The sequence below is a fragment of the Lytechinus pictus genome, chromosome 11 (assembly GCF_037042905.1).
Source record: "Lytechinus pictus isolate F3 Inbred chromosome 11, Lp3.0, whole genome shotgun sequence".
Taxonomy (NCBI): domain Eukaryota; kingdom Metazoa; phylum Echinodermata; class Echinoidea; order Temnopleuroida; family Toxopneustidae; genus Lytechinus; species Lytechinus pictus.
In genome coordinates, this window is record NC_087255.1 from 30,411,513 (window position 1) to 30,427,107 (window position 15,595).

The window sequence follows — 15,595 nt, forward strand, 5'->3', positions numbered from 1 at the left end:
ATTGGTCAAGCCCAGGGTAAAATATAGTTGTATGAAGTAGATATGGCAATCTTCTTTAGGTTTTGAGCTACCGCTCCACCCAGCCTAGCGGTACTCCTGGCCCATGATACGGCGGTTCAACAATATATAATTGTTTTATCCCGGAATCTTCAGTTGCCATGGTGTCATGGCAGCCTGGTTCTAAACAAATGAACCCGCTAAATGAAAGCGTGTGTTTCTCATCTTTTATAGGGGAAAATGGCTGCTATCGGAATTTGATGGCTTGCAAACTATTTTTTAGACGAGCCAAAGTCTTTTGCAAATACAAATGTGTACAGACGATCATCAGGTGCGACTCTGTTTAGAACTAGCCCGCCATGACACCATGGCAACTGACGTCACACTTCGGTACTCTTTTATCACCATTCTTTTATATTAGTGTATCCTTTGTTGTCTGTCCTTTCTACCATCAAAAAGAATAATTAAATATTAATCAGAACGAAATAAACAATGTTTACTGCCTTGTCATTTGTTCTTTTGAATAAGTAAAACTTACCTTTACATGCCATTAACGCTACCAAAAGAAAATAATCATCAAAATTAACAACAAAATATGTTTTATACATAGCAATGTTTTCCCGGCTTTAAGCCGGGAAAAGCTGTGTGCGCTATGAACGCCTAGCTTAGCCGGGTAATATAGGAGCGCCTTGAGCACCTAACAAGGTGGATATGTGCGCAATATAAATACCCTATATTATTATTATTATTACAATATTGATGAATCACAGAACTGGGGATGATTCTCAAAAGAGTGACTTGAAATCATGATTAAGTACCCACCAAATGTGCACATGGTATTCAACAGATTAGATCACTGAAGACTACTTACTAGAGAACCTTAACCCTAGCATGATCCGACCAATGAGGCGATGTGTGATATACCACAGGAACTTGAACTATACACACCCGAGTACCTCCAATGCGCATGATCTGACCAATGCAGCAACGTGTAAAAATCCTGCACACGACTAAAACTTAACCTTACCTTTCAACTATCAAACATGAACAGTTTGTAGTGTATAACTTGTGGGGTATAGATTTTATCGTTAAAGGATAGAGTAAAGGATATACCACTTCATAACTCATCCTCACTGCCGCTACTGGAAGAATAACAAGAAACCAACGAGAGTGAGCTTTTCTGGAGACTTTCTGTTCTCGATATTTCTCCGTCACCTTCAACACTGAGACTGGATGAGTCATGTTCACACGTAGAACCCTTGGGTGCTGCATCGATCTCTTCATGTTCAAACGTTCTTATGTGTGATTGGGACTGTGCTTCAGAATTGCTGTTCACATCGGTGGAGGAGTTCGGGCTTTCTCTTCTACTTTGTGCACAGTGTGTATGGCTTGGCAGGGATGTATCCCCGATTCCTGATGAGACCTTTCTACCACAAGCAGTTGATTTTCCTGGAGTCTTATCGGAACTGTTTGAAAAAGATGAAGAGCTTAGAGTACTCCTAGACAGACTCTCGGAGCAGCATCTACCTTCCTCAATTTGATGTGCTTTTGGTGAGAAAGACATTCCTGATGGTAGAACTCTCTCTGCTTTAGTTGGGTCCATAGGATCATCCTGCAGACCTTGTATGTCTTCTGTATCACCTACGTCTAATTCCTGTAACCTTGCATCTTTATCAATATTTACGCTATGATCTGACTGCTCTTCGGTAGCACCTCCTTTCAGAGTCAATTTACCACCTTCCCTAGTTTCCGTCTCATCAGACAGCTTGGATCTCTTACTCACTTCATGAATAACAGAAGCATTGTCCTCACTGGACTTGCGTTTTCTTTTCAAAATGATTCCAGCAGTCCCACCTATTAATGATTTTGTTGTTCTCCCCAGCCACTCCTTGGCCGAGGCCTTGAGACCACTGCTGCTACTGCTCTTGGACCCCAGAGATCCAAAGACCGATGCCTTCTTCATGACCTTGTTGATCAGTGTTTGCTGTGCTCCAGATGACCTCTTGGATGACGAGGATGTGGAGGAAGAAGATGACGAGGAGGATGAACGTGGAGAAATTTCAATGCTGTTTGGAGAGCTAACTGTGGATGGAGCGAATATGTTTCTGCTCTGGATTGACTCACGCTTCTGCTCCCTCTTTTCCTCATAAGCTGGAATGACAAAGTTGAGAAGTTAAAAAGTCTATAGATGTTATATGATTGAATGTGAATGATTTTAAAGATATTTGAACTAATGAAATATGAAATCAGTTAATCAATAGTAAAAAATAAAATCAAGTCAACAAATTAGAAAATTATTAACTAAAAAATCAATGGAAAAAAGAAAACCTTGGGAGTAAATGCGTTATCATATCAAATGGATTATGAATGAATCAATCCGTGCATATGGACCAACTGACCAACCAACCAATTCACAAATTAACTCATCAATATACATACATGTACATGTATAAAGACAATGTCCAACAAAGATTGAAGGATTATGACAAACTTACATTCTGGAACTGAATATTTTAGAAGAGAAGCCAATTTCTTGTCCTCCTCAGTCTCTGGTACAAGCTCAATCTCTAAAGAAGATTTTGATAAAAGAGCATTGTCACTAGCTTCAACAGCAGAGAGCTCCTTCTTCTCCGTCTAGAAATAAAAATCCAAGCCATATAAAATTTATTTTTAAGAAAAAAAAATAGGGAAGTGGATAGGTAAAATTTGAATGAAAACTGATGAACAAGATGCAATATGTATATGTAGCTTATTGAATATGTTCGCCTCCAACCAGTTGATTCTTCAAACTGCTGCATCATATATGGCTGTACATGTACATCGCTGATTGTGGGAAAATGGTATCACAGATTCGGGCCAAATACATTGATCATATCATTCTCTCACTATTAGAGTCATAGCACCATCCACAAAACAGTCTGAAAAAGAGTGGAGCACCACTGGCGGTCTCGCATGCATTATCTGATTCAATATAGCAGCAGTGCTGCCTTTGAAAACAACTGAAATTAATAAAATTTCACCAAAAACTCATTAATTTGATAATAAAATACTAATTATGTTGACCTGAAATGATATTTGATATTTGTTTATTGATCTGAAATGCCATTCATCAACCTATCAATACTTGGAAAATAATTATACTTTTATGCAATAGGGAGTAGGACTTCTACTTTCAATATTATCTTGAAAAATTCAAAATCATAACTTAAGCCTTTTATGTTGATACAGATGATACCACGACATGGTCAAAGTTTCATTGACCCTAATAGATCTTTGACCATGACCATGTGACCTGAAACTCCTGCAAGATGGTAAGTGATACTTGATTAATAGGGGATAAGTTTTTTTTTTTGAGCTGGGAGAAGGGCATTAGTCTTCAAATAGAGAGACAAATCAAATATTTCTTCAAATGTGTACACTGTGGATAATTTGCCTTTCAGTCACTTTGCTTTTTAATTAAACATAAAATTTCATTGACAAATCAAGCCTAAAAAATAAATTTACACATCATTCTTTTCATATTCTCTTCCCCTTTCTTTCAAAGAACCATAAGCATATAATTCAAATACAATTAAATCTACATTAATAACACTTTGAGGAATCATCATGTTACGTTAATAAGTGATACCTTCCACAGAGAGATTAGAACTGGGCTTTAATTTGAAAAATAAGATTCTTACCCTAAATTTCTTTCTGAGGGCTTGGTTCTGGTCGTAATCATCCTTCTTAGCTGACTGAATCTCTGCAATCTTTGTGAGAGATGGTGCGGCTTTCTTCAGCTTTTTTGTATCGTCAACACCATGTTCTAACTTATACATTGCATCTCGGGAAAGCTTCTTTACAGCTTCCCTATCTGTAAAAAAAAAATATATATATATATATATATATATATATATATATATATATATATATTAACAGGATACAATGAAAATGGTAGCAAATTAATCTTGACATCAATTTTACCAGGAATAAATTGCGGGATGGGATTGGGTACTTTTGACCCTCTATCATTGGAAAAATGGGTGCTGATATCTTTATAACACATTTTATGCATAATTATATCTCGACTGGATCCTTGGTAACATGTGAACATATTTTTCAAAAAGGAATCTATTTAAATATTGATAATTTAAAGTTTGGAACTAATTATTAAGTAGATGGTTTACTGAAGTCAGGTAATTCAGACCTTGCAGTATCCCCAATTCCCTACCATACAGACTAAAATTGTCATACTATCTTACTTCTTCAGGAATGCACTCTTTACCCCCGCCCCCATGAACATTTTGTCTCTTTTTATCATAATTCAATGTGCAATGCTACATTTCTGATGATGACCAATACATGTATATAACCTTCACTGCAAATTATTACATAAATTTGTAAGAGAAATTAAAATACTAATAAGATTTATAGGAAAAATTAGGGGATCATATGAAACAAAACAAAATACACAGGTAAGGATTGATTTTAAAGTTTTTGTAGATGAACACTTTTTTGCCACTGGCTTTTAGTTTATTGACATACCCTCAGTCAAAACCTGCTCATTCTCGGCCATATCCCATTTCTGGTTCTTGCGTTGTGCCCCGCTGATGATGGTATAGTCAAAGTTCTTGGGGTCAGTTTCCATGACGATGTAATTATCACAAAGATGACACTTCATCTTGAACTGATAGATGGGAGTAGTGTAATACTTTCCAACCTTCTTTTTCTCTGCATTGTACCTCACCCCTATGAAGATAGAAATGGACAAAAGAATAAACATTGATTATACCTCAAAACAACAAAAGTGGTAACTTCAGAATACTAATTGAATACACAAAGACCTTGATATTGATGTTGTCAAACAATCTTATAAAAATTCAAATAATTTCCATTTCAAATCACTTGCTGACAGATAAAAAAAAAATTGGAATTGTTCTATTGTTGGTAACATAACATTTGCTCCTGCAAATATTGTTTCAGTCTTAATATCTCAAAAGGCATAAGATTAGAGTTGGGATTGTAATAGAGTTTTTGGTTCAGAATAATGTAAAGATTAGCATTAGAGTTCATTTATTTTTTGGAGGTGAGGTTTTATGTTTTGCTTAACGTGCAGATTTTCCATCAGAGCAATTGTCGCCGGAGCAAATGTCATGGAACCGTATTGTTAAGGACTAAATTGTGAACTAAGTGTTCCTATCCCTCCCCCCTCTGATTAACCAGTATTTAATATTTCATTCAAAGGAGAGAAAGTGCATTTAACAGTTAAAAATTCAAAATGTGCATTCAAATTCAGCTAATACAACTAAATATTAGAAACAATTAGCTTGCTTTATTTCATTTTTATAAATCAACTACTTACCCATGCCTACATGATTTCCGCATCCACCACACCATATGTTATAGGGCATCTCAAACCGGATGACTAAAATGCCCTGGCTCAATTTCTTGGCCCTCTCTCTCAGCGGGTGAGAGTTGCGGTACTTGTTGATGCTCTTGTGTTTGGCCGGATCAAAATCCGGCGGATAATACCGGTTCACTTGCTTTCTCTCCGCCTGGAAAAAGTAGACACAAATAGTTGTGGATAAAATTTTGAAGAAATAAAAATGCATTTCATTCATATTATAGGTGGCAAGTGAGAGAATGTACACCAATATTTTCAAATATTTCAAATGAAAATAAAACATCATCCAAATCGTCAACAGTTCTAATTGGGAAGCAAAGTTAAAGGTTTTCAATAAAAGAAAAGAAATATATAAATTTTGGAAAAATAAAGAAAGGAATTTAATTCATTAGAAAAAGGTTCTCCCACAACAAAAGCATTTTAAATTGTTTGATAAAATAACTTTAGGCACAATTTTTCCACTAGCTTGAAATAATATTTTAGGCTTGACTATATGACGAGTACTGAATTTGCTTATGATGCTGAGATTTTTTCCCTATCAGCTTCAGAAGCTGGGGACTAGCAAAGCTTTGACTAAAAAACAATCAAATATTAGTTATCATGAAAACAAAATACATTTATGTGACATTTTAGAAAGTTGGAAGAAAAGGAAAAAGTGGGGAAGTTCATGTTGGATAATATGAAGATAAGGTGGAGTGTGATGGAGGCAGAAAAGGAGGAGAGGGAGTAGGAGGAGGAGGAGAAGAAGGAAAAGGAGGAGCAGGAAAAGAAGGAAAAGGAGAACAGGAAGAGAAAGAAGAGGGAGATGAGGGAGAAAAAACAGAAAACAAAAAGGGAGAAAGAGAAAAAGAAAAGGGAGAAGACAATTTAAGTAAAGATATAGATCTAGATCTACAATCATGACAACAGATGCAAAGACGGAAGTAAAAAATAGTTTTGACTTTTGAGTTGACTAAATGATTATCGAAATCTTACTTTTCTTCAGCCAGAAAAATTCAATGTTTACTTACACACACAAAAAAAATAGGACCCACAACGGTACCAGAATTTACCAATGATTAATACATTACTGGGGCCCGTTTCTCAACATCTGGACAAGTTAGTCATACGTGTATTTATCCACCAACCACAGAGTTGGTTCCAATCTTACTAAACCTGTTTCACAGGTTTCCTAACGAGATTCCCTTGATAGCGATACTATCGGTAGAAAGTACATACGAGAAGTAGCCTTCGTAAAAAAATAGCATAATTTTCAAATTTAAGTAAAATTATGATAAAACTGCAATCATTGTGATGAATTTGGAAATACACTGTACATCTAATCAAAATAATAGCAGAGGCAAAATATGCATCAAACATACCTAAACCATGCAGACTAGAGCATTCAATTGCTGAGAAAATGATATAATCACTAATTCATTTTATGACTAAAAAAATCATGTGGATGTTGAAATGGGTACCCCGGGTCAGGATATCAAATTTTAATAGTTTACAGTAGTAAACCATAAAGGCTTTCTTTGTAAAATGATAATTATACGGGTTGTCATAGTCTACCCACGTGATATCACTACTTCATTAAGAAAGAAGTTACTAATTTATGACAGGTTAGGAGGTGTCAACAGTCACAATTAGTATAATTTAGTCAGGTTGTTGTCCCTGATCTTGACTTGGCAAATGAGGACTTTGTGAAGCGGTTTAGCGGACAAGTAGCTCACTTAGTCACTATCTCCGATTTAGCTAATTTAGTTAAGAAGTTAGACTTCAGACGGTGTTGACAAACAGACCCCTGGTTACGCTGCACTGCCATACTTCTTTGATGCTGGTGCGGGAAACAATTGCAAACAGGAAGTAAATAACATTTTCAATTTTATTGTGGAAATGTCATGTCATGATTTTACGGCATAATCGTGATATAGTCCCCAAATCCAACAAGTGGAATGCCTCTGGCCGTCTCACCTGCATCACGCGATTCAATATAGCAGCAGTGCAGATTTTGAAAACTACTATAACTCGCACAAGATGTTCAGTGATACTTGGTTACTCTTATTTCCAAATTTTATGAACTAGACCAATACACTTATAGAGATATGATGGCAATTCAACAAATACCCCCAACGTGGCCAAAGTTCTTTGACCTTACATGACCTTTGACCTTGATCATGTGACCTGAAACTCGCACAGGATGTTCAGTGATACTTGATTACTATTATGTCCAAGTTTTATGAACTAGACCAACACACTTTCAAATTTATGGCTGTAATTCAACAAATACCCCAATTTGGCCAAAGTTCATTGACCCTAAATGACCTTTGACCTTGATCATGTGACCTGAAACTTGCACAGGATGTTCAGTAATACTTGATTACTATTATGTCCAAGTTTCATGAATCAGATCCATAAACTTTCAAAGTTATGATGGTAATTCAACAGATACCCCCAATTCGGCCAAAGTTCATTGACCCTAAATGACCTTTGACCTTGGTCATGTGACGTGAAACTCATGCAGGATGTTCAGTGATACTAGATTAACCTTATGTATAAGTTTCATGAACTAGGTCCATATATTTTCTAAGTTATGATGACATTTCAAAAACTTAACCTTAGGTTAAGATTTTGATGTTGATTCCCCCAACATGGTCTAAGTTCATTGACCCTAAATGACCTTTGACCTTGGTCATGTGACATGAAACTCAGACAGGATGTTCAGTAATACTTGATTAACATTATGGCCAAGTTTCATGAACTAGGTCCATATACTTTCTAAGTTATGCTGTCATTTCAAAAACTTAACCTCAGGTTAAGATTTGGTGTTGACGCCGCCGCCGCCGTCGCCGTCGGAAAAGCGGCGCCTATAGTCTCACTCTGCTATGCAGGTGAGACAAAAATGGGGATTATTAGAATCACACCTACCAGAATGCATGAAAATCACTTCCTTTCTCCAGAACACAGTCCCCAACTCTCGCACAGCTCGAGAACTTGCAAAATGATAACACACACAAATGAAACACACTTACACTTGGATTCTCTCCCTATTATATACTCGTGATACAGTCCCCACTCTACGGGAAATCAAGTTTGATTTTCACGGCGGTGGGGACAGTTTCAACAGTATAGTATACTAGTGATGCAGTCCCCACGCTATGGGATACACAGTTCACTTTGAACGCAGTGGGGATAGCTCCAACAGTATAGCTATACTCGTGATACCGTCCCCTCACAACATAAAATCGTGCTCGTTCGACAAGGGGATGGGGACAGTTTCCCAGTGCATTCAAAACCTTCAGGAATTATTATTATTGTCATTATCATATTATATTATCATTATTATCATTTTATCATTATATTATTATTGTTATTTAATAATTATCATTATTATTGTTATTATCATTATTATTATTGTTATTCAATCATAATTATCATTATTATTTTTGCTATTATTATCATTATTATTATTGTCAATATTATTATTATCATTATTAATATCATTATTATTATTACTATCATCATCATATATCATTATTATTTTTTATTAGTGTGGTTATTATTATCATTATTATAATAATGATGATAATATTATAAATTATTATATTATCATTATTATTATTCTTTATCATTGAAAATGTGCCCCTTCCATCCATTCTGTTCCTTGTATTTCATTTAATTCCTTCAAATGAAATCACTGTAGACTCATAATAACGTTTGGGTATTAATTATTATCATAATTATTATCATCATTGGCATCATTTTCATTATTGTTGTTGTTATTATTGAAAGAGTCACCCCAAAACATTAAAGTAATCAATACAAATATGTGACGGAAATGAAAAGTAAAGTAATGATAACAACAATAGTATAATGATGGGGATGATGATAATAAAAATTAATAACAATAATGATGTTGATAATAATTATGATAAAGGTTAATATAATGGTAATAATAGAGAATAATAACAATGATAATAATTATTATAAAAATAATAAATAAAAGATAAATAATGTTAACAAAAAATAAGGATAACAATAATAAGTAAATAATAAATAAATACCATAAAAAATAATGACAATAATGATAATAATTACGATAATACCCAAAAGTTATGAATGAGTCTACAGTGATTTCATTTGAAGGAATTAAATGAAATACAAGGAACGGACTGGATGGAAGGGGCACATTTCCAATGATAAAGAATAATAATGATGATTTATCATACTATTATCAATATTATGATGATAATAATAACAACAACAATAAAGAATAATATTTATTATGATAGTAATAATAATATAATAAAAATAACAATAATAACAACAGCAATAAAATATAATTAAGGATAATAACAATATTAATAACAACAATGATAAAGAATAATGATTAATGATGATAATAATAAAATAATAAATAATAACCATAATAACAACAACAATAATAAAGAATGATAATGATATATGATATTTATAAAAATAATTATATTAATAATGATAACAAAATATTGATAATAAAAATAATAATAATTATACTAATAACAACAGCAATAATAATATAATAAAGGATAATAACAATATTAATAACAATGATAAAGAATAATAACGATGTATGATGATGATAGTAATAATAAAATAATAACAACAATAATAATGATAATTATGATTAAATAACAATAATAATAACAATAATGATAATTATGATTAAATAACAATAATTATGATAAAATGATAATGATAATATAATATGATGATGACAATAATAATAATTCCCGAAGGTTTTGAATGAGTCTTCCTTGTCACGTTGCACTGGGAAACTGTCCCCATCCCCTTGTCGAACGAGCACGATTTTATGTTGTGAGGGGACGGTATCACGAGTATAAATATACTGTTGGAGCTATCCCCACTGTGTGCCAAATGAAATGTGTATCCCATAACGTGGGGATTTTATCACGAGTACCATATAGCTATACTTGTAACATACATACCTTGTTGTGGGCGTAAAGTTTTACCTAAAAAACTTGTTTGCCCCTCTCCTCCTTCCAATTTCTTGATTTCATGAAGTCATTATAGTGGAAGATAAACTGGTACAGGTTATATGGCGATGTGTGGTTTCAGCAGGTAACGTTATTAATGGGAACATGGGCAAGTAAAGGATTGGTCAGGGTTAAACTTTTCCTTTTTGAGGTTCCAAGATTTCTCTAAGTTTGATTTGAAAGAGTTTATGGAAGCATACCTGCCAACCTTTGATAATAAAAAATCAGTATCAAAGTTCCGAGGGCGCCGAGCGGGTGTCCGGTCCGCTCCAACGGTATAGCCTATAGGGACTCTTTGCATTTTCAGCATGTAAAAGTAGCATTTCCCTACACTTTTAAAAGCAAATTTACCCTCATTACCACACCAGAGGATGACCTACATGTAGAGTCTACCTTTATTTATCAATTATATTAAAAAAAGGTCTTTAAAATATCACTTTTGTGACATAAACCACCCAGTTTCATTCAGGTGTGATATATCTATATAGACTTAAGGATAATTTTATTTGTTCATCAGAGCTCTCTAAAAACTTTGATTTTGAGCATATTTTTGTGAGGCCCTCTATTGGTGGAAAGTGAGATTGATGCAGATCTTCATCTCTACACATTCTATTTTCAATTAGACAAAAAAATAATTTCAAGATTTTATGATGAATTTAGATTAAAAGTTATCCCTACTGTATTAAAAACTGACAAGCCAAAAAAATTAAACATTTATTATCCAGCCTATCAATCATGCATCAAGAGAAAATAAGCCAAACATTGCCATTGTCTTATTCATGCTATTTCACCACACAGGGGTTATATCATAACCTACATTTAATAAGTGCTTGTTGGTAGAAGAAAGCAGATTTTCAACCATGACAAAAACGGAGCCGAAGCTAACGGCTGCATGCGCCCGACCCGCACCCACCACTGCACTTGCGGTGCGCCGGTAAAAGATGGGGAGGCTGAGGCGCAGAGTTCAGGCATGGTTTAGGCAAGAGAAGCAAGTAAAGTACATTTGGCGTTCGGCTCCGAAGGCTCAACCCGAGATCGAAAGTTGATCATCTTTCTTCCTCAAAAAATTGACAATTATTCGAAAAATAAAGTACAGATCAATGTTAAATTGCGTAGGGAAAGATCTAACTTAATTGCGTCGGTACGCGGCCGGGCGGGGGCCGGTGTTCAACGACCTGCCGTTCATATCATCAGCAGACTCCCACACTACAAAATCATCCGGCGACATGGGCAAAAACCTCAAATAAAAAGTGAAATTTTCTTACCTTAATCACCTTGTCAAAAATATCACCATCTGTGATTCTTAACATCGTAGTTAGGAAACAAGGGGTCTAAAAAGGTTACTCTTTCACGGTTTTTCCGATGTTCGTGGATTATGAAAACATGTTCTCACTAAAAACTGGCTCTTTCGCTGGTCAATGTCAGCCGCCATTTTTTTCCGGAAGTCAACGCTAACGACAACACCTCAAAATGTAGCGCTCTAAGTGCTGCCGTTGCGTGTATGCTCGTTAATTTTCACATGCATTTGCAATGGAACTGCGCACTTAGCAGTGTTCGCGCACCGTTTAAAGTCGCTCTCTGTGTATATCCTGTAGCTAGCGCATTTGCGTAGCCGTGCGCTCCAGTCGTTTATGCGTTAGTCGCATCTTACAGCCGTGCATGCGTTAGTCGCATTATACAGCCGTTTCAATAATTTCAACACTATATTGATTAACCCAAAAATCAGAATTTTTGTTTTAAAATTCGGAATTCGGAATGGAGGTCGAAAAATCGGTATAATTCCGCCAAAATCGGAATGGTTGGCAGGTATGTGGAAGTACTCTTCACAACTTGATTTGGCAGGTTATTCCACTCTGATACTACTCGGTGTGAGAAAGAATTTTGTCTTTTTCGAGTATTTGCTCTGGGTTTCTCAATCTTATATATATGTCCTCTAGTTCTGGAGTCTTCATTGAATTTGAAGAATTTAGAAGTCTCTAGATCGTCAGTCACTTGAGTTATTCGGAATACTTGGACAAGATCTGCTCTGTGACGTCGGTAAGATAATGAAGGTAACTTCAATTGGGCCAATCTTTCCGGGTAGCTCTTGACCTGTAAACTTGGAACTGCTTTTGTAGCTCTTCGTTGAACTCTCTCGAGTTTCTCCTGATCCTTCTTCAAGTATGGATGCCAAATCTGTGAACAATACTCCAAAGCAGGTCGAACTATGGACTTATAAAGTAGTTTGAAGCTCTTAGGTTCAAGGAATGAGAAAGATCTCTTGATGATCCCCATCTTCTTATTTCCTGCTTTTGCTATCTGATCTATGTGTTGAGAAAAACTTAGCTGATCGTCGAAAATGACACCTAAGTCCTTTTCACTGTGGCTGACTTCGATGGTCGGGCCATCCAAACTTAACTTATAGTCATAGTGCAGGTTCTTTCTGCCATAGTGAAGGACTTTACATTTTCCTGTATTGAAGGGAAGTTGCCATAAGATTGCCCAACTTTGAATCCTCAGTAAATCAGCTTGAAGGATTTCCCATTCTTGACCGTTGTTAACTTCAGCAAATAATTTGGTATCGTCAGCAAATAACTTGATAACACTTGCTTGAGAAGCTAGGACATCTGGTAAATCATTTATGAAAATCAGAAATAGCTCCGGACCGATAACACTCCCTTGGGGAATTCCACTACTGACTCTAACAGAATTTGAGAAAACTCCATTAACAACCACCCGTTGCTCTCTGTTCTTTAAGAAGGATCTGATCCAGTTCACGACACTACCTCTGATTCCATATGAATGAAGCTTAAGCAGAAGTCTTCGATGGGGGACGCTATCAAATGCTTTTTTGTAGTCCAAATAGATACAGTCAATTGATTTTCCTTTATCCAAATCCTTAGTCCATTCCTCAATAACTTCCAGAAGTTGAGTAGCACATGATTTGCCTTTTCTGAATCCATGTTGATGTGAGCTATACAGCTGGTTTGTAACCATGTGATTAATAATCTTTTCACGAATAATCTGCTCCATAACTTTGCCAATTGTACTTGTTAAACTCACTGGTCTATAATTGTTGGGATTACGTTTATCTCCTCTTTTGAATAATGGAGTTACATTTGCCATCTTCCATGCTACAGGAACAGAATCACTCCTCAAGGATTCATTGAAGAGATCGGCGAGAGGTTGGGCTAATTCATCTGCAAGTTCTTTCAATATCCGATTTGGAATCTCGTCCGGCCCTGGAGACTTAGTTTTGTCCAGCATCAATAATCTTTCCAAAACCATATCTCTTGTAATGACAATATCATTAAGTGTAGAGTCAAAGGGTCTATCAGGAAATGGAGGAAGATTACTGGTATCTTCTTGCGTAAATATTGATGCAAAAAAGTCATTTAACACCTCAGCTTTATCAAAGTCATCATCCACAGTTGTGCCGTCTGGCCGAGTCAACTCTCCAAGACAGGATTTGGATTTTGTCTTATTTTGTACATATTGCCAAAAACTTTTTGGATTTGTTTTGACCTCTGATGCAAGTTTATTTTCAAAGTTCTTTTTAGCCTGCTTGATAATACTTGTAGCTTTATTTCTGGCTTTATTGTAATCCAATCTATTAGAGATAGTTCTATTCTTCTGATAGCGATTCCATGCTTTGTGTTTCTCCTGAACTGCCTCACTTGCTTTCCTATCCAACCATGCAGACCTTCTACGTGATGGTTTGATCTTAGGAACAAAGAGATCTGTCACTTCTCTCAAGGCCTGTACTATCTGTGCACATCTGGTGTTTACATCAGAGTTAGATGTAGACCAAAAGCTTCAGTCTCTGTATTTTGGTTGTTCCGCTGAACTACGTTGGCTCCACTCACCATACATAGACTGAAGGGGATGGGGCCCCGTACCTACAGCCAACGTATAGTGAACTAGCGTTTTATAGATCGCGATTTAAAACTGTTTTTTAAGCAAAATTGAAAGTTTCATGGTTTCCATTATCAGGGAAATATAAATAAATTAAGTAATTGCATACCTTGGGCCGGAGTTATTGAAAAAAATCCTCTGGATGATTGAGAAATCTGTCATCTAAGACATTTTCACCTGACCTGACGGTTTTTCTTGCAAGTTGCCATCTTGAATGACGTCATTATCGTTATTAACTTAATGTCTCGAATCGATATATCGCGATTATAACTAGTACTAGTATAACTAGTATCGTTTATCTTCGGTTTCGTTCGCATATGGAGCAGATCGTATAATATCGAAAGCAATATCGATATCACATTCGTGATTGTTGACGTTCGTTTGTAAATATTTTATAGTTTGGCTGCCATTTTGACCATTTTTATCGTGTTCAACCCAATTAAACATCGGTAAAGTATATTTTTCATGCCTTTTTCATCTATATCGTTTAAAGTATTTATAAATTGGAATATCAAGGTTCAAAAGTTTGTTGTTTATACATCCTTAGATTGTAAATTCGATGTGTAAAATTACATCAAACTTTGGACTGTGAATTGACAAAAGGGAGGGAATGAGAACACATGCGAGCCCACACGTACACCCTACCGTCGGTAAATGGGGATTACAGTAAAATGTCAGAAATTGTTGAATAAATCCCCAGAAACGACGGTTATTCCTGTCTAAGTTAGATGGTACTGCAAAACTGTTGTTATCCTTTACATAACTCTTCATTTCCTCATAATTGCCACGAAAGTATGCATATCGAGGACCTGGTTTAATTCTAACTGGGTACATCTCGATTTCGAAAGAAAGTACAAGATGGTCACTTTTTCCAAGTGGAGAACTCAAATTCCGGTATTCAATTATCTCTTCATGATTTGTAATTAACAAGTCCAACAAATTAGCCCGCTGGCCATTTCTCTGTCTTGTAGGTTCGGATACCAATTGTGTCAGAAATAAATCATCAAGCAATTCCAAGAACTGATCAGAAAAGTTTCTGTGACTAGTTGTTGAATTTCCTTCCCAGTCTATGTTTGGCAAATTAAAGTCACCAACAATAATGACATGACTCATGAGTATGGTTGTATCGAGAGACAACTTCTTGAAGCTGGTTGAGAAGATTTTGATTATTTTCATCAGAACTATTTGGGCTTCTGTAAATGCATCCGATTAAAATCTTATCCCTAGCAGCTTCCAGAAGACACCACACACTTTCTTCAAATTCAATACTGTTGGAACTGTCCCCACTGCGTGCAAAGTGAAG

General features: G+C 35.6%; 1 protein-coding gene across 1 annotated transcript; it reads right to left on the reverse strand.

Moving 5' to 3' along the window:
- On the reverse strand, positions 1-5,526 carry LOC129271166 (probable splicing factor YJU2B). The gene is made up of 5 exons (XM_064106320.1): positions 5,339-5,526; positions 4,522-4,725; positions 3,678-3,850; positions 2,493-2,631; positions 1-2,148 (listed from the first exon to the last, which is right to left on the reverse strand). The coding sequence occupies exons 1-5, from the start codon at positions 5,385-5,387 to the stop codon at positions 1,115-1,117; spliced, it is 1,599 nt and encodes a 532-aa protein (XP_063962390.1). The 5' UTR covers positions 5,388-5,526; the 3' UTR covers positions 1-1,114.
- Between the last annotated feature and the right edge of the window lie 10,069 nt (positions 5,527-15,595).

Coding starts and splice junctions, on each gene's coding strand:
- LOC129271166 (XM_064106320.1), bottom strand. CDS start 5,387: ATGCCCTATAACATATGGTGTGGTGGATGCGGAAATCATGTAGGCATG. Junction 4,726..5,338: donor CGGAAATCATGTAGGCATGG/GTAAGTAGTTGA, acceptor CTATCTTCATAG/GGGTGAGGTACAATGCAGAG. Junction 2,149..2,492: donor AAAATATTCAGTTCCAGAAT/GTAAGTTTGTCA, acceptor TTGTCATTCCAG/CTTATGAGGAAAAGAGGGAG.